Genomic DNA, 20,367 nt, shown 5'->3' on the forward strand with positions numbered 1-20,367 from the left:
TCCTTTCCATTCCCTGCTACCAATTCCAGATGAAAACCTGACCCTGGATTTATTACCTAAACCAAAGCCTGGGTTTAGGAGGAATATTCTGGGGCTTATTCTCCTCTGGGCCCAAGGTGTTAAGGAAGAGAAAGTTAGAAGTTACCAGTTGATTCACAGGCTAGAGTCTCAGTGAAACCCTCCCAGTTTCTACTGACAGAGAGACCACAGATTCTTGAGGGATGGACCGGGAGAAACCCGGCCAACTCAAGTAAGCAAGAAGCACACGTGGGCTGGCCATTCCAGTCAGTATTAGGGAACTCAGACATGCAGTGACAGTTTTGTAAGGAGCTTACGGGCGGAGTAATTATCGGAAACTTTATTGAAGTCCCTAGGATTTAGATTATGGGGGGTGGGGAGAAAGAGAGCCAAATGTAAACAGTCGGAGACCAAACAGGGTGCAGCTGCTGAACCTAAGGACAAACATCTGTTTCTTATCATGGCTTTTCAGGGATAGGAAGGAGGCAGGCAGTTGAGTGTGTCTCATATTCACGGGGAAATGGCGTCAGGAGTGCACAGACGACGAGTCAAGCCCAGAAAGGGAATAACAAAACAAAGCACAACAAGAGGCGAGGCTCTACCCGCTTGGTTAACGAGGGGGTCCATGGCTGGAGGCTTGCCGAGGCCTGGACGGAGTCCTGGAGCGGCACTGGTGCCCGGCGTTGGCATGTCACTCCGAGGCGTCGGTGTGCTGGATTTCAGAACAGGCGTGCTGGCTTTTTCATGCTGGTATCATTAAACAAATTAAATGAGTATTATTTTTAATCCAAGCCATATTACACAATTTATCACAACAGCAGCTGGGACACTGGGCACCTTCTAGCTACTCCCTCAGCCAATTTTCATAAATCCACACAATGTTGACAGCATTAACTTGTGAGCGAGAAATGTTGACCTTTCCTCTTCCTGCCAGAATTAAAACTCTAGCTAGAGACACAGAACATGATCACACTTCTTCCTCCACAGATTTTATTTTAAAAAGTATTTTTCCATCAGGCGTGTGGACTTTGGATCCAGGCCAAGTCAGAACGATGACCACCCAGTGAAAAATTCCCAGTCACTCAGAAACAAATGGCTGGGTCACCAAGAATGTCAGAGGGAGGATCCCTTTTCTAATCTTGCCTTTTAGTGGCAATGGGATTGAGACTAACGGTGAGAGGCAGCAGAGCCGTGGATTTGTTGAGAAACAAACCAGCATCTCGAAGGCAAAAGCCCTAGAAGGATTCTATCCGTCTGAGAGATGTGTGTGGAGTTAAGCACTGCCACCACTTGCCTACATAATGGGTGTGGACCCATTAGCACAGAGGCCTTCAGGAGTGTGACAGTAACAGGGTCCCGGGGCATCATCCTCTGCATCTCAACCTTTCATTCCTTTAAATCCCAGTCTGAGGAGCGCCGTGGAGCAGCAAACAGCATGCATGGGGCTAGGGAGAGACTGCAGCTCCCTGTGGCCTTGGATCTGATGGGCAGTGTAAACTTGGCAAGCTCCTCAGGCTTTCCTCCCCTTCGGTGAAATGGGATAATGCCTAGGAAGGCTGTATACGAATCAAATGCAGGACCGTTATGGCTCGGTTTTTGTGAGTTAAGAGAGGACACGCTCCACACTATTTGCTGAATGGCTGAAAGCAGGCTCGGAGGTTCCACCCTCCCTGCACCTGCTCCAGGCTTCTCTGGAGGCTGCGTGAGTACATCCCCATTCTGACTCCAAACCCAATCCCAACATGCCCCGACACAGTGGGTCAGTCTAAAATAAGGTAAACTCAGGACTTCAATTTCCTATGAGGTTGCACATCCCTCAAATAAGAAAGCAATGGACATGGAAGCTTGCTGTCTCTCTCGAATCACGGCCCAAGACACACTACCGAGAGGGAGAAAGGAAACACCATGTGGGACAAAGAGCAGGAGGAGTTGTCTCACTTTTAAACTTAAAAATATACCTCTCACTCCGCAAAAGCCCACATTTCAAATACTTTCGGGTCCTCTGAACCGCAAAGAAAAATACACTGCTGCATGGGCAAAGTGACGGCTCAGGAGACCTACCAAGCTCATTTCTTTGGATTTCAAAGAAGTGGAGCTTCCCGAAGAGGCCGTGGACGCTGGGCTGCTGGAGGCATCTTTCTTTAGCAGGCGGTTTTTGTCGATCCCATTTTCCCTGGGTGAATGGGCAGGGCTTGCTCGCGGAGAAGAAGGGTCCTCGACAAGTATAAGCAAAGCTTGTGTGATTTCACTCATAACGACGGACCTTGCCCTTTACGGACTCTATTTCCACACTAATTCTCTAAATTAAAGGAGGCCACTCTAAGTCCTTCAGATCTGGGGGACTTGGGAGTGTGCCCCCTGACTAGCAATGTTGTTATAATTAACAGGATGGTGTTTGCAAACACACCGTGAAGACAGCACAGAGGAAAGCACATCCAGGAACAATCCTAAGCGTCCTCATGCTCAAATACTTTGCCCAGAGGGCACAGGAAGGAAAGGAGCACCAGGCACCCAACTTAGGAATCCGAAATGACTGGGAAAATAGATTTTTTTTTTTTTTTAAAGGAAACCAAAGTTCTTGTCAGACCACTATTGCTCCATCTATGAACAACCACTAAGTTTTTAATGTGCAAAGTTGTAAGAAACCAAAATACCATGGCTCTACTTTCTGTTTCTCATAAGTCACCCTGAAAATAAAGTTTGAGAAAATGTGTGGTTACCTCATTAGACACATCCACAACTAAGTTGTCATCACTTTTGTCACCATCGCTATCCTGGAAAAAAAGATGTTCATGCCGTTTATTAAAGGGTTGGAGGCCCAGTTCAATTCCTATAGTTCTTGGTAGCAGACACACTGAAAAAATGGCCCAGGACATGCCTACAGGTCCCCTTCCAGATTGCCAGATTGCCTTCCCCCCCCTTACCTGACATGGGGCTACCCAAAGCCACAGGCAGGAACTGTTGCAGTAGAATACCTGCTATAGATCATTCAGGTGAGAGCAAGTTGCAAACACTGGGTGCACAGTAAGAGCTCAATGAATGTTTGCAACAGGTGCATCTCTTATAATCTGAAATCTGCCCATGGCCTTCTATCAGGGCTCTTTTCCCACTGGATGTCAAATTAAGAACATGATTTCAAATTAAGAACATGACTTCATGTCACTGCTTTGTGTGTATCATCTTGAAGACAGCCAACAAATCTAGTGTTCACAATTTGTAATTATAAAGAGAAACTTCAACCATGTTCCCATGGGGTTACTCATTACTGAAAGAAAAAAAAGGAACACTAAAAACCAAAAACAACAAAGCTATCAACTTGATTGGGATAACGTACCAAGATCTAACCTTATGTTAAGAATAAAAATCTTTTGCAATCAGCATGGAATATTTTAGGAGAGATGGAAGAACACGGGATGGCAAAATCTGGAAGGCACTCGCATCCTGCAGGAGGGCTCGTATTCCCTCTTCATAAAGCTGTAAAATTTGCTAACCCAGGAAACTGCAAGGTTGTCCTAAGTTTGAAAAAGCTTTAGAAAAGCTATTCAACTATGTGCTCACTCCTACATCCAGTTTAGGGCAGACTGAAAAAGTCTACTTTCTTAGCCAAAAGGCCTCCTGTCCTTTAGTACAGAGTGATACAATGAGCCTATGAAAGAAGTAGGATCTCACCTAATTCTCAAAAAGGAGTAGGTCACTAATTTATGATCTACACAATCCTTTCACTGAATCACTGTCAATTACAAATACATGAAGGTCTGACAATTTGTACTAATAAGTACAAGTGCAAATATGAGCCATGTTGGCTTTCTGTGGGGCCTCCAAGTCCAGCTAGAAAGTTACCCTCAACTTTAAATTCGTATCTTTTACATGTTTTTTTCTAACTATACCTAGAGTTTTACATGTGGAAGACCCAATTTACTTTCTTCAATAGGATGTTACTAGATTTAATTTAATCACTGTTGTTAAGGCACCATGCAGTTCACTACAACAACATAAAATTATAACCAACGAGGAAGCCTGGGTAACTCAAAATAACAGCCTACTGAAAGAAATATTTTCATGTAATAAAAGAAAAAAATAAAACTAAAGAAGATTTGCTTTTTCTGTTAGTAAAGACCACAGAAAAGCACAAATGTTTTCAGGTGTTAAGAACACAAAGACAGAGGCGCCTGGGTGGCTCAGTCAGTTAAGCGTCCGTCTTCAGCTCAGGTCATGATCTCAGGGTCCTGGGACTGAGTCCTGCATTGGGCTCCCTGCTCAGTGGGGAGCCTGCTTCTTCCTCTCCCTCTGCTGTTCCCCCTGCTTGTACTCTCTCCAATCTCTCTTTCTCTCAAATAAATAAAATCTTTAAAAAGGAAAAAAAAAAGAACACAAAGACGGGGGTTGCCTGGCTGGCTCAGTTGAAAGAGCATGCAACTCTTGAACTTGGGGTTGTGAATTCGAATCCCACATTGGGGGTAGAGATTAAATAAAATAAATATAAAAAAAAATGGGATGCCTGGGTGGCTCAGTTGGTTAAGTGTCTGCTTTCGGCTAAGGTCATGATCCCAGGGTCCGGGGATCCAGTCCCGCATCGGGCTCCTTGCTTAGCAGGGAAGCCTGCTTTTCCCTCTGCCATTCCCCCTGCTTGTGCTCTCTCTGACAAATAAATAAATAAAATCTTAAAAAAAAAGAACCCAAAGATGGTGGTGGAAAAAATATAATCCAAAAGGTTTTCTTACAAAAAAATGTATTAAAAAGGTTCACATAGTATACAAACTAGCAAGAAGAAGCAAACAGCTCATTTATTATGATGGGACTATGAAGTGAGTTTTTGAGTAGTCTGTAATTTCAATCTTAGGTTTGTTTTGGACCCTTCTGCAAATGTGAACCTTCACACTACAGTGTAGGCTGGTCACTGGAGAACTAAGGTCTGAGGACTTTGCCCCAGATTCTCCAACATCAACTCAATACATCACCCTCAAACTACCTATACATCTGGACATACTTAATATGAGCAGGTTATAAAACAGTAATGCAGAGCTATGGATTCTAGATCACTCACCACTAAATATCTACACGAGCCTCATGCACAACAACTCAAAATTGTATTACTGGCAACTTCCGAATTTCTGCACGTCATGGACATTTTGAATAGCTTATTAACAGTTGATGCCATATATAAAAGTACCTGCAGGGGAAACCGGCTGTGGGCAAAGGTGAGGGGCAAACATTATGTGCTACAAAGCCTTCGACTGGAATGGGGAGAACCTACAACTCCAAGTTCTCAGAATGTTATCACAGTGCAGAGTGTGGACCATTACAAGGACCTCTGGCAAAATACCCTCTCCAAGGGGTGCCTGGGTGGCTTAGTCGGTAAGGAGTCTGCCTTCAGCTCAGGTCATGATCCCGGGGTTGTGGGATCGAGCCCCACGTCAGGCTGCCCACTCGCTCCCTCTCCTCCCTGCTTGTGCTCTCTCTGGCTAACTATCTCTCTCTCTCAAATAAATAAATAAATAAAATCTTAAAAAAAAAAATACCCTTTCTGAGGCCCTCAGCTGGGGGATCCTGGCATAGTGATCAAGAGCATGGATTCTGGAGTTAGACTGCCTCCAGGTTCCACCACTAACTCTGAACTTGGGACAAATCACTTACAAGTTCTGTGCTTCAGTTTCTTTATCTACAATGGAGGCGACGGTACTGAATTCACAGAGCTGTTTGAAGAGTCAAATGAAAATATCCATGTAAAAGCATGTGGTATGTGGCACGAACAAGCTGTCACTCAGGAAATACTAGAGACTGTTAGCTATTGGCTTGAACCAGCCAGCAGGAGGCAGAGGGGCCTCGCATGTAACCCCCATCTTGCCGACCCGCCAGCCGCTTTTTCCATAAGCAACGGGAAGTGGGCTAATCCCAGGTTCTACTCTCATCCTGTTCCCGAGAATGTGCCTGTCTTGAAATAGACACACTTGGGGATACACAAGAAAACTCCAAGTCATTTATCAGCTGCAATGCTGATGACCCTCAGACTCGAGCCAATTGCCATTTGGCTTGGTTTTGCTCTCCTCATGAAATGTGGTTCCAGCTAGGTGTAAGTCAAGAGCCCTCCCTTCACAGTCATGCATTCTCAATCTGCGGGGTCTGATCTAGATGCTTCCAAGGTTTTTTCCGTTTTTACCATGGACTTACCTAGCCAAACTGCTCGCTGTTCAAGAGGATGAACTCTGCCTCAAGACCGAACATGAGCCTGAATAAGTCAACAGAATAGCATCCAAAAAGGTGCTCTGTGACAGCCATGTTTTTAGCCCGGTTATTTTAGCAGGACGGGCTACCAAATTTGCAGGACCCAGGACAGATGACAATGCAGGCCCTGGTTCAAAAACTGAGAATCTGAAGATGGTGAGGACAGAGCGTCAAACCACGGGCAAAGTCCCTTTAAGAGCAGGGCCCCATGCAAATGCACAGGCTGGAGGTCCAGCCCCTGCATGCTGCTATCCCCTCTTATGAGGAACTTAGACAGGAGGCCTAAAAGGTAATCGTGAGCCTGACCGAGCAGAGTTCACAGCTCTAGAGGGAAATAGTACCCTTCTAAGAACCTATCCTCTTGATAGTATTATTTTAAAGGATGTGGAATTATCACTATGATCTTCGAGTATGCTTGTATGCTCACTTAGAAGGTGAACAAGTAAGCAAACAAATACTGTTTCAAGTCCTTTATTTACTTACATAGTGGCTGGAGTCCTTATCATCCACCTTTCTTTTTTTGATGTCATTGGAAAATTCAGGTCCATTTCTGCGTTTATCTGTGCCCCTTAGACTGTCTGGGACCAAGAGGGAATTACTCTGTAAGACACACACACAAAAAAAGAAAAAAAATGAATCAAAGATTCCTTCCCAGGTCTCTTTGTACACATGAAGACCCAACCTGGAAGTGATAGCTATTTTAAGAAAGGTGATACCTACACCAACTTTGACTCCATGTAATTCATCTCATCTGAAGACTTTGATGGCAAACATTTAGAGAGGTGTAAGCGCTTAAAAGGGAGACCCTGACTATGCAATGAAGCCATCCAGAGCCTGGTGGATCCTTCAGGCCCTACTCACTCAAAATGCTCTTCCATTCTCTTTTTACTGTTAGAGAGATGGGAGCTTGCTGTTTACAGGGGGATGTGTTTTTATTCTTTCCCACTGCGATTTCCTGGCCAGGAATGTAAACGGCCTAGGGGCGGAACCCTGAGATTATTCTATCAGGCGTATTCTGTGACTGTGACAGTGTGTGCCCCTCGAAAAAGACACACAGAGAGCAGGTGGGATTAACAGCATGGCTTCCTAAAAGGCAAATAACATTTTCCACAGCAACAATGAAGGAACTCTTTTGAATTCTTTTAATTTGCTGTTTGGAAATAAGATTTGGTGTTCCTCGCCAATAGCACTGAAATTCAAGACCCGAAGCGAGTATTTCAGCCAGGGAATCTTCAACAGCGAGGCCAGCTCCCCCCACACAAAAGCAGGAACAAGGACTAATCTTTTCTACCAACCACTCAGGATACTTTCCTTTCCATGAGCTGAGTACGAACTGTTGACCCAAAGAAAACAGGCATTTTCGATATTTGGGGGGTCACATGACATGATCTGACATCCCTTCAATTCCCATCTCCCCTCAGGCTAAAGCATCAGGACATGTTACAATGAGTCCTTTTAAGTACATGATTAGCATACGCAAGGGGGCAATTTGTTCAGTGATGTGTTACTGCCTTGAACAATACTGGAGGAGCTGTGCAAAAATCTCCTGCACAAAGCCCAGATAACCCCAATTTCTGAGAGAGGCTGGAGAACTACCACGGGGGTGTCCAGGGCCAACAGACAATTATGTTACTTTTCTCTGCCACAATTTAAAAAAGAAGGGGCTGGGGGAAACCTTTAAGTCAGACCACCTCTAAAGCAATGGCATGTACCAGAAGCAAATTTTTAAAAGCGGGGTTGGGAGGGGAGAGAAGGGGTGACTTCGCTCCTAACCAGCCCAAGGTAGTCAGCCAGGTGGCTGGATCTCTAAGTTCCCTCATGAAAACTGTGGACCCCACCATGGGAACATTCCCAGCTCAACTACACACAGGAGGAAATCAAACTGGGGACCAGGGGGCCATCTGAGGCCTCTTTGCCCACTGCAGGGGCTGACAGTGAGGCGAGCTGAGCTTTGATTCATGACCGGTCAAGCTACACAAATGCAGGAGGCTTACATAAAAGCAGAGGGAGGGACTCGTGTGATTCAATACAGAGTAGCTCAGAGTAATGTCTTTAGCACAGTGTGTGGGGCTGAAAGGTGACCTGGCCAGATCCCTCCACTGAAGACCGTGGTAAGTGTCTGCTAAAAACTAACCCCTCCGACCCAGACCCCCTGGCTGATAGGACACAGGAGACTTAACCAAACTCCTGAAAGTGCTAACGTGCACTCCAAAAAGCGGAGCCACGGGAGGGGAATAGCAGCGTGCACTCAGGTGTAAACAGTGTTCCAGTGCACCTGCCCGTGTTCTAGATCTTATCAGCTCTCCAAAGTCTCCTCGTCCAGACTCTGACCTGATGCACTGAGGGCAGCACCACAGAGCACTCAACTTTACATCTGCCCCAGGGCCCAGAAGAATGTGGCACAGACTTGGTGTCCACTGGCAACTTTAAAGTGAAGTCTCTCTCCACAGGGTCACCTTCGAAGCCTTCCTGCTGTAACCAGCGCTGGGCATCCAAACTGCTCAGCCATTCAAAGATAGCTTTTTAACGATCTTCTTTTTTTTTTAATATAGTCAAGTGGTATTGTAAACATAAAAGTAAACTCCGCTTCTGTTAGCAACAATGCAATTTCTGTTAGAAACAGTAACAGTTCTAGAGTTGGACCCTGGAGCCTGTCAAGCTTTGAGGCCTCTGCTTCTACATGTTAGAAGTTACTACTGTAATTCCTGCTTGAACGGCTTAAATGAGGCCTACAATCTGAATAGGTTTTGAAAAGCTCTGGAAGTTCCTCTAAATTTGGACAGGGCTAGTAATTAGCACCGCTACTTATGTGAAAATTGGCTCCATTCAAAATGGCAGACTCAAGACAAGTTGCAAAACACAGTGTCTCATCGTACCTTTGATGCTGTAAAATGCATTCCAAACAAGGCAGCAAAGATGGTGGGCTGGGAAGGCCTGGGGCAAGTGGGGAGCTGGTGGGGAGCAAGTGGGGAGCTGGTTCACGTGGCAGCCCCGCCCAAAACAGGCCACTTCCTTTCACCCCTGTTCCCACGAACCTGTTCTTTGTGTAATTGTCCCCAACATCTGCCAGCCCTGACACTGCTTTCGTTGTCATTCCTGATTTAAGCAAATGGCTCCAGCCTAACGAACTTCACTGTCAGCAACAACAGCTATTTTGGTTAACGACTGCCTAGGTGACCCTAGTCTTCATGGTTCCCTCGTGTGCTCCCTAGAAACCCAAAAGTGACTTCACAGGTATTACTGGATGTCTCATGATACCAGAAGCTTTATTTCCCCGCCCCTGCCCCTCCATGCTGTGTTTTCCTCACACACCAGCTCATGTTCCTCATGACCCAAGGGTGGAGTAACAGTCATAATGATGGTCACTGTGAGCCATTTTGTACACATTTTAAGTATAAAGAGATTCTACCTGGGTACTGAATGAATATCATTTGGATCTTTCAAAATTTATCTTGATTCTTTCTTGATTTGTTCGATCTGGACTAGAATAAGATAGTATCACATTTAACATTTAATCAACATTTAAGAAGAAGCCATTTGCAAAACAATGAAACTCAGGTTACTTGACTTTAAGTTTTTTTTTCCAAAACTTGTGCACTGGAAACACAGAAGGTTAATTAGAATCACACCTCTGAAGAGGCCAAAGCAACCTTAAAAGATTTATTGTTCATCTTCTTCATCCCCCCACCCCTTTATCTGGGGGCTGACCAGTGAGGGGAGGCGATTTACCTAAAGTCAAGGCATCTCCACTCCCAGAGGAGTGATTCTTATACTCAATTTATGTACATAAAATACTTGCCCCCACCTACTTATCACTTAAGAGTCACGCTGGCTCTTTAACCATTAACATTTAACCATTTAACATTCTAATGTGACATAATAATGCCTAGTGCATGCTGCATGCTTTCTCTGACTGCCCCCCCACAAACCACAGTCTCTATCTCTCACACACACAAACACACTTGGTTTTATGCCACTTTAGGAAAACCATCAACATCTTAAAAAAATTACACTCGACATTAAAATGACCTGAAAACAGTCCCAAATTCCTGCCTTTCCACTCATGAATCCTGCCATTTATAACCCAAGATGCGTACAACAACAGGCCTCAGCAGAGAGCAACAAAGCGGTCCAGAGACCCACAGCACTTCCTCACACGATGTCACTCATGGCCGCTAGGACCTCTGCAGACTTAGCTGCCACCAGACTTCTCCTCCCAGGGTCCATATTTTCAAAGGCTTTAATCTACCAAACAGCATTCATCAAGGAAAGTTCAATTTCAAACATTTAATCTGCGAAATAAATATTTAATTGTGAATCAGAGGTTTTTTGTGTTTTTTTTTTTATCAGCATGAGAACTAGAGTTACCACGCTGACTGATACACTCTAATGCTAGCCAAGAAACTCAATGTTTTATTCACCTTGCAGCTGGTAAAATTTAAGTGTCTGCCAGAATTTTTCAAAAACAGTAATTACTGGGCAGATTTCTATTACAAATGTCCCGAGGTCTGGGATTTTTGAGACTGTATATATAAAGTTTCCCTTTGTATTAAAATTTAACTAAACAAAATCATCTTATTTACTTTGTGTCTTCCACCAGAGCTCAAAATTGGACATTTATACAGCCCACAGGGGAGATTACGAATCTGAGCAAATCAAGGTCAGAAAACACACTATGACTTCAAAACAAACTAAAAGTCTAAAACCATGATGAGTTTCTGTACCTTACATGTTGCACACACTTATGGGAATGCAGCCAAGTCAAACAATAAAGGTAGAGGTCTATCTGACAGGTCTCTGGAGAAAAAAAGATCCCCCCCTGGAGCATTGAGTACCAGAGTCAGAAAGAGGATCCACAAGACCTGTTAGCCCCACTGGTGTGCCTTTCTACTTGTAGGTGGAAACTACACATGATATGAAGAGACGAGGGGCAAGGACCGAGAAAACATGCAGCCCAAGGAACTCTCCCTCTTAAAAAATCTGGAGAACTTAAAATCTCAGTGTGCACCTTCACTGACCACAGGCCAACTGTTGGCTACCATTATTATATGCTTCCTGAGGGTCATTTCTCCCACTCGCAGTGACGTGATGCTTAAGAACAGTGACAAGACTACAAGAGCTACTCAGAGAAGAAAAGGAAAAGTAGCAGAACTTCTCCTGTTACAACTGGGGTACACCAGCTCCAGTCGCCAAATCCAGATCACATCTAACTGGGTGAACCATGTTTCATAAACACACATACCAGGACTAGCCTCTGCTATAGTTCTCTGGGTGCAAGTTAACTAGAGAATTGGCAGAGTGTTTGAACCTAGTGGGTAGAAGTGCACGATTATTCTCTCAAAGCAAAAATAAACATCCAAATGCAATCATTACACCATACCTTCATAGAAGAACTTCCAATGGCAAAGCATCAGAGCCTGCTGCACTTGGGATTCAGTTGAATCAAAAGAAAACATCACGATTTGGATCTGTGTCACCTTTATTCTCATGGTTCTGGACAATGCTGTTTCTATTTCATGCTCTGAATACCCAATACTCAAGATCGAGGCAGAGAGACCCAGATGCTTCAATATGGATAAAAACCCGTCCATATATGCTGGTTCCGATACTTTTGTTTTTCTTTAGCAATTTAACAGTAATGGCTGTTCATGTAAACGGAGATATTCTGGAAGGTAAACTCCAGAAAAAATGAAAGAAAGCAGGTTTAAGGGAATGTTACCCTGTCAGTGTTACCAGAATACTTGTTACAGAGCCTTCATGTTTCCTTCATCGATTCTGAGACCTCAAAGCAAGTCTTCTGCCAACCATGTCTAAACCTTGAAGCCACCAGCAGCAAATGTGCAAGGAAAACCCGCTCATGGAGACAGCAAAAGCTAGACAGGTTTCCCTAATGTGAAAATAATGCACATTATTCAAATGGATTTCTTTTAGCTGCCATGCTGATTCCCCTTGGGATCTTTCTCCTCCCCGCAGGAAAAGCATTTGTGTCAGAGGTACAGACTGGAAACTCATGACACCTCATTTATCCTCCGTTACACTAAGGCAGTGGGAACCTAATTTGCTAGCACACTCCACACTGACAATTAACTTCTCGGTGAACATTAAAACAATTAGGTAGTGACGCACCCCCATCACATCTGTGTGCCTTCTCCATTTACACCTGGTACCAATTAAGCCGTCACCCCTGCGCTGTACTTTTCGCTTCAGTCCAACGGGTCATTCACAGATTCTGCCTGACATTTCAACAAATGCGTTTTTAACCCCTAAAACTAACAGGATCCCCACCTGTCAACGGGGAGGAGGGTAAGAAAGTGAAGATGTGTGGAAATGTGTCCATTTGGCAACCGCATCACATCTCAGGAGCCCTGCCTGTGAGGCAGATCTGAAGGGTACACATCGATTTTTCCTATAGTTTGAATGCAAAATATGGAAAGGACCCCGCGTGTTCTCGCACCTCGATCTGGGAACTCTGCAACTGTCAGACGCAGATGAGTGGTTCAGTCAGAACTCCCAGAAGGGAAGCTAGCCATGTAGAAGGCATACAGACCCAGTAAAGAGGTGAGCTGGAAGCTGTACTAGTGCAGGAGACAGATACCCTGGCATCACTCGCAACGTCCCCAGTTTGCCCTTCCACCGCTTCAGGTAAAGAAAAATAAAACACACCACACCCACACACGTGCACGCACACACACACGTACGCGCACACACACACACTTTAGAGCTGACAATAAATATAGTTATTTCAAAATAACTTTTAAATGCCCTCATGACAACTTCATTCCCCTCATCAGGACCTTGGTGACAGCAAAAAATCAAATCTGTATTTCAAACTGTTTTTAAAAGCAGTTTTCATAGAGCTACTATTTAGCTGTCGCTGTCGCTCTTCGTTCTCTAGTCCCTGAGGACAAACTTTCTAGTACAAAGAAACCAGAAAGCACTGGGTCAGGACTTGCCGATGAGTTAACTTGGGTATCTGACGGCACTCACCTCCACCTCTCCTCATCTGAAAGACAGGAGACCCAGAGTTTCCTGCTTACTACGTTTCAGAAGTAATGATAAAAATGATCATGGGGCCAAAAGGAAAATAAAAATTTTAAAAACCTGCTCTCAATGGTGGGCTTAAGTTACGTTTTCTAATTACAGAGAACAAACTGAAATCTGAAGAGAGTTTCGGAGGGAGGTAATGTTTTCTACCCGCTTTCTGGTTTCTTAGAGTCAAGATGCCTGATGCCCCATCTTTACCATGAGCACAGTGAGATAAAACCTGAACATTTCTCCAGTTACATATGGGCCCCGATACCCTCCCCGGTGAGTTACGGTGTCCACAGTAAAGACACACCTCCACCTAGTACAGGACAGACCCACTCCCAACCATCTAGAAACTGCTGTCGCTTTCCTTTCTTCCGGGCTTCACCCTCCTCACGGCAGTGATGCAGGGAGCTATTTTTTAAGCACATAGTTTTAAATTTTGCCAAAAAGGAAATCTGCTGAGACAACTGAAGAAAACTTAGTGTTTTCCACTGTGCCTAAATATTGACATTTTAGGTGACTCATCTCAGTTTTATCCTTCACTTCTAGGCGATTCCTTGAAATAAGTCAGGGGATAAACTCACAAACAGTTAGGCAGAAATATTTCCTCCTTTGATGAACTTGAGCATCATGAGCCCAACCAAGTTCAAGACGGGCTGGGGTCTGTCTCCTGCTCTCCGCATTGAGAAACATCAGTCACGGCCCACATCTCCACAACTGCCTCACACATATGAAAACAGGAAAAGAAACCACCAGTAACTACATGGAGCATGACTAATGATGCATTTATGGCTGTCTTGTTACTCTGCAGGTAGAGAGGATAGGGAGGACATTCCGAAAGGCTTGCTATGCTCTGTCTGATGACTTCCTGTTTGTGGTCCCTAAAACCCCTCACCCTGTGAGGCAGCTTCCATCACCAATTTATAGATGAGGCTAGGGGAAAGTTCCAAAGGATGAAACACCTGGTCCATGACAGAACACCACTGTGGTCTGCCTCTGTCCAAAACTGGTGTTCTTTTTATCACCCCATGCTCAAAGGGCTACTGGGAGCTAATGTGATATTCAAAAAAGCAAAATTTCAGAAAAAAGCCAACAGTGAAGTATTCTACAAAGAGACTCATGTCTTAGGTTCTCCTTGCACTCTATAGTGCTGAGTGTGATTTGAGAAAAAAATCATGGGTGATCCTTAGTAGGATGTAGTAGGATCTGGTCTTACCAATTAACTAGTTAAGCAGAACAGCTCCAGAAGAAACACAAAATAAAGACACCACCTCATATTAAATAAAGTGATGACTGTCATCACTATTTTTAAATAAGTTCTAAAGATGAACTCGATAATTCTACAAAGTCAATTATAGGAGTGACAACCCAGTTCCTCAGAAAGACATAATCTAAATCTCTACCTCCATTAATTAACTGTATAATTAGAAGCACCTAGCCTCCCTGAGCTTGGTGTCTTATTGGTAAGATGATGGTGTTGCACCATTATGACCTCTAAATACATTAACAGTGTAACACTTTTCGGGGCCAGGGACCCCTTTTGAGAATTTGATGAAAGTTATCATTTCTCTCCACAATTAACAGAAAGGAGCACCAACCCAGAACATGATGCACACAGTTTTAGAGGGGTTCAAGTACCTCCTGAAGCCCACATGTGTACCCAGCCTAAGTCCACAGACCCTGTGCTCTGGAGTCTCTCCCAGACACCTATCCCCATCATCTCCTCCCTCTTCCAAACGTTCCAAATAGTGATCACACGTGTTAGGCATTCCAGTGTTTTTGATTTAACAAATATGTGCCTGTGACATTAAAAGATATAACTGCAAAATGGCAGCAAGTACAACTAACCTTTGAACAACGTGGGGATTAGGGGTGTGCCCCACATCTCAGTCAAAAATCCACGCCTAGCTTTTGATTCCCCCAAAACTTAAGTACTAATAGCCTACTGTTGACCAGGAAGCCTTACCGATGACACAGTTGATTAACACTTATTTTGTACATGTACTATATACTATATTCTTAAAGGTAAGCCAGAGAATGTTAAGAAGATCGTAAGGAAGAGAAAACACACTTACGGTGCCGTCTTGTGTTTATCAACAAAAATCCACACATAAGTGGACCCGCAAAGTTCAAACCCATGTGGTTCAAGGGTCAATTCCACACGCAGTGCCTCACACAGTGTCTGACACGTAGTACGTGCTCACTAAATATTTGTTAAACAAATGAGTATCAAAGCACACGTTCTGTCATGTTTTTTCAAGACCCATACAAATGCTCTGTCAAATCTGATTCCAGGTCTTTCAAGCAGACTTACTGGAAGATTGCCTTCAGCCAAAACTGAACACAATTCATCTTTACATTAATTGAAATACCCAAAGTTTTTATTACCACGTAAGAAATAAAGTCCTGTCATGTCTTTGCTCAACTGTAGCACTCTGACAAGTAGCCTTATGTTAAAAAAAAAAAAACAAACTTGCAAACAAGTTTTGCAAATTAGTAAAAACAGTAGTCAGATCTTAATTTAAAATCAACAGCCAAATAGCAAAATAAACCCTCTTAAAAGCTCTTCCCTTCATCATTCATCTCTTTCAAAAAGAAGAAAATTAAAAAACAGTGTCCATATTTTCACTGTCCTTACCTTCATTTTTTTCTTGGGCTTTACATTAAAACAGGCTACAGTAAGGCTCATTTGTTTTCCTACCATATAACCTTAAACTAGCAAATGTAGTAATTTTGTCACTAGAAATAAACAAATACAAACTATCTACAAACCAGGTTTAGATGCACAGATGAAAATCCATACACACTCACATTCCCTCTGGGTCTACAAAAGTCCCTGATTGCTGCACTTGATACAGATAATTACCATGTTTGTTCAATAGAGAGAGAACAGCAGGAAAAAAAAAAAAAAATAAGACCAGATACTAGCGTGGAATGTCTCAGAACTCCTCAGTCTTATTTATGACAGAGGTTCCCCGTTTGGTCCAAGGACCCTGAGGTTCCCAGAGACTGTTACAATCTCTATGGAAGCAGATCTTCTTCCTATACCTCAACCAAAACAATGTATTGCCACAGAGAGGACACGGAAGCTGATGAGACTACATCCATCCTCTCTGCAAACTGAAGGCACTGAAGATACCTGCAAACAAGTAGAACAAAGCCACTCTTCCCACTACAATTTTTTGTTTGGGAAAGTGGTTAATTTTCATTAATAAAGTTATTTATGCTAACACAAATTAAGTAGCTCTTTACCAGTTAAAGTGATTTTGTTTTTGTTTTTGTTTTTTAATTTCTTAATCCAGAAAAATTTCAAAATCTGTAATCCACACAGAGAAAAATTCCCTGGAGTCATCAATAATTTTAATTTAAGATGTAAAGATCCTGAGACCGTAAAGTTTGAAAACCACTACTCTGTTGGTTTGAAAACAACAACAAAAAACCAGCAGCAATATAGGGTAATCAACTGACTTTTTCACCTAGTAAAATTTGACTTCATAATTCAAACCACTTTATTAAATAGAGAAGTACTACAATATTTTAGTCACTAGCAGTACACATCCTCTCATTACCCACTGCTTCTCATATTCAATTTTACACAAGTTTAAAGAGCTACTTCATTTTATATAACTGCAGCGAAACCCCACTTACATAAGTGGACAGTGAACAGTTTCATTCCTCTACAGACCGAGTTAAATGTTTAGGTTACAAATTAGTGCAGTTTTCCCATTTTATATCATCATCACCAAGAGAGGTCTATAATAGGCGGAAAACACAGTATGTATACTTATTCTGAAAATAAAATTATCATTCAGACTTGTGAAAAATTTGATGTGAAAGAGACATGCAAAGAGCACATTAAATAACCATTCATTTTATGGTATTGTACAGATTGGTTTATGCCATGTATCCACCATATTTTGACTTGAAAGTTCACTGGCGGTGAACTCAACTTGAGGACCTAAAAACGATTGAAATTTAAGGACTGTTTTGCATTTGGAGGGTACAACTCCTCACCCTTCCTCCACCCCACCCTCACTTCCCCAAGTGAATTAAGTTCTTGCTTACATTTGTCAGCCAAAAATACAAACAGGTTATTTGATACACGCAGACACACAAGCAGAGCTATGGAAAGCGGTTCTACTGGGTTCAGCATGCACACCTCAGCTCATCACTCGTGCCATGGCATCTCAGAGAAATACATACTATGGTACCCCTTCCACAACTATCTAGAACTCTCGCTGAAACTTTCTACAACCCGAGATCTTCTCATACTTTTGTCACCTTTCCTCAACACTTTGAGAAAGGGCTTGTAATATGTGTGCCTACATATCCCTAACTACAGCTACATTTCCTGTGTTGTCTTACATCTCACAAGCACTCGACAAATATACAGTGATTTAAGATGAAACAGTACCGAGAACAGAAACCTAATTTAGAAATACAGTTCCAAACCTATAATCAGTTCAATAAATTAAAACCTGCAGCAGACTACGGGACAGGAACTTTCTCAACATCTCCTGCCATCTCTGTTCTTCGGTCCAGGATTAGGGTTTTTAATTTGACATTCTATTGAGTGAACATGGCTCGAAAGAGGACAATCTACAGTGACACGGAGACGGCAACAAACATAAAAGTCACCTCCATCAAAGTCAGTTCACGTAGGTTTGTACTTTAGGAGTAGGGTATTTTATTCCCTAGCTGGGGTTTTTTCTCCCCTCTTTCCCTCCCAACATTTTCCAGAGAAAACTTATGAGAATTTTAAAACTAGCCACCCCACCTTTTCACCCTTATCCATTGCCCCCAAAGAATCCTGCTACATAAAGTACACAACCGACTCTTGATTTCAGCTCACGTCGTGAGATCGAGCCTCATGTCGGGCTCCGCACTGGAAATGGAGCCTGCTTGAGATTCTCTCTCTCCCTCTGCCCCTCCGGCCCCATCCCCCATCTCTCTCCCTCTCAAAAACAAAAAACAAAACAAAACAAAAAAACCACAAAACAAAAAAAGTAACACCAAGATCAGTCTCAAAGAGAATTTTAAAAGTAGCCACTATTCTACACAGAAGAGGGAAAAAGAACTTTCTGCACACAAGTGATTCACCTATCTTCCCCCTCCCCCAAACTCCTAAAAAAAAGGATCAGAATGATTTAAAAGTTCAGTATCCCAATTCTGCTACCATATTTAGATTCAACCTGGCCAAAATACTGCCATGTTCAAAAGGAAAGGAAAGGAGGAGGAAAGGAGGCACAAATTATAGGTTATCCTCGCTGAAAAGGGGCCAATTTCTCACTCCATTTTAGATTCGATCTCCCCATAGCTTACTGGCAGATACACGTACAGACTGAATGTGCAGTATGTAAAATGGGTAAGATTTAGGCCGATGAAAAAATGAACCCTTATAAAGCCCAGAGCCTCCGTCCACTGAGTTTCCTTGTTCTTCAGAGCTTACTTAGACGCTCAGTTCTTTGGTCAAAAATAAATTTAAGTTCAAGTTCATCCTCCAAGGACAATTACGAAAAGAAAACTAGATATGGAAACCTAGCAACTAAGATGCATTTGAGGAGGATAATGAATGGTGTAGGTAGAAATAAGACATTACTAACCAATTTCACATATGGATTGTGACCTCTTGCCTGTAAAACTGATTTAAGACAAAAACGAATACTCTTTTAAAACTCCAGGCAACCTGGAGTCGGAATGCAATGATAAACATATTTTTAAAGTGGGTCTGGGGCACATACAGATCAAAGTGTATTTCCAAGTGAGTAATCAATCACAGCAGACAGCTTTGCCTCCAAATCATGTCCCTCTCATCTCACAAAAGTTTTATTAAAAAAAAACACAAAGGTCGGGGGGAGGGAGGGTAGACCATCACAATATAAAAAAAGAAAAGAAAAGAAAAGAAAAGAAAGGAAAAAAACCAGGTCACTGAGAGAGACGGGGAGCATATGCGTGTCTGCGGCCGTGTTTAAAGAAAGGCAGCTTGGGGTGCATTGCTGGAAGGGCAATGTGTTTATGTACAGCAGGCGTTTGAGTACTTACTGTGCCCGGTTCTCTGTCTGCTCCCGAGGTTACCAAGAAACGCACAGACATGCCCGTTCAGACACAGAGGCAAGAACAGAAATAAAAAAAAGGGGGGAATAATTAGAACACAAGCCCCAAACAGTTTTAAAAATGGCTTTTATTTATATAAGTCATTGCACATTCCTAATACAGTGATTTCCTGAAAATTACAGTATTTTGTAAACATAAGATTTACAGTTTAACCATACACAAAGCCTATTTTTTTTATTTCTTGACAGAATAAATTACTTTTCTTCAAAAAATTAGTCAAGTGCAATTTTGCCCAATATTTAATGCATACTAGAATTAAAGCCTATGAAACTAAGTAGTAACAGATGCAATTATCAAACCTTTCATTTGAACACATTCACTTTCAAATTTAACTTCTTATTGCGCCCCATTTAACAACATTACTTTCTTTGAAAATTACCCAATTAAGCAGTTAACAGTTTTCCATAATATGGTACAGGCCGCTGGCATTAACTAGGCAGTTGCCAAGATGTCAAGATGCCTGCAACCTAAAGAGATTGAGAAATCTACAGATGCCCACGTTAAACCCTGAAAACTTCAGGGAGAACTGGGTTTCAGTGGCCAAGCTTTGCGACAGTTCCTCTTAGCTCATTGTTTGCTCTCTGTATGGGGTGGGGCTTTCTTTAGCGGTGCACACAACTTTGCAGCACTGTATGAGTATTAGGACCAAGTCCTAATCTGGCTTGCCAGGCCTCTCACCTCTGTGGTGCTCTGCATCGTGGTGCTTCTTGTCATCTTTTATTGCCAAGTGAGACTGCCCACTCAGAGCACTAGATAGCGCCAGGAGGCCAGCACTGCCCCCGAGGGGCGGGATTCCAGGAGGCTGAAGGCCCGAAGGGTGAGGCGTTAGGGGCACTGGGGGTCCGTGGCCATGAGAAAGATGCTGAGCTTGCAACTGCTGCTGCTGTTGGTGGTGGTGAGAGAGGAAGGGGAAGAGGAGGTGGGGGTGGGGAGAGGAGGAGGAGACAAGAGGATGGGGAAGAGGAGGTGGGGGTGGGGGGAGGA

General features: G+C 43.1%; 1 protein-coding gene across 29 annotated transcripts in view; it reads right to left on the bottom strand.

Annotated features, from left to right (window-relative positions):
* Nucleotides 1-20,367, bottom strand: part of TLE1 (TLE family member 1, transcriptional corepressor) — an 87,985-nt gene that overhangs the window by 24,191 nt on the left and 43,427 nt on the right. For 10 of the 29 annotated variants that reach the window (XM_021689394.2, XM_021689401.2, XM_021689392.2 and 7 more), the window contains 6 exons: nucleotides 20,062-20,266; nucleotides 19,312-19,328; nucleotides 6,724-6,840; nucleotides 2,739-2,792; nucleotides 2,080-2,232; nucleotides 621-765 (listed from right to left, as the gene is read on the bottom strand). In XM_021689394.2, coding sequence (XP_021545069.1) covers nucleotides 621-765; nucleotides 2,080-2,232; nucleotides 2,739-2,792; nucleotides 6,724-6,840; nucleotides 19,312-19,328; nucleotides 20,062-20,266 — 691 coding nt within the window. Of the gene's footprint in view, nucleotides 1-620; nucleotides 766-2,079; nucleotides 2,233-2,738; nucleotides 2,793-6,723; nucleotides 6,841-9,116; nucleotides 9,125-10,172; nucleotides 10,182-19,311; nucleotides 19,329-20,045; nucleotides 20,267-20,367 lie in introns of all 29 variants that reach the window. The other 19 variants (XM_044920533.1, XM_044920535.1, XM_044920526.1 and 16 more) reach the window with 9 other exon arrangements.

This window comes from Neomonachus schauinslandi, chromosome 13, assembly GCF_002201575.2.
Source record: "Neomonachus schauinslandi chromosome 13, ASM220157v2, whole genome shotgun sequence".
In the NCBI taxonomy this organism is placed as follows: Eukaryota; Metazoa; Chordata; class Mammalia; order Carnivora; family Phocidae; genus Neomonachus; species Neomonachus schauinslandi.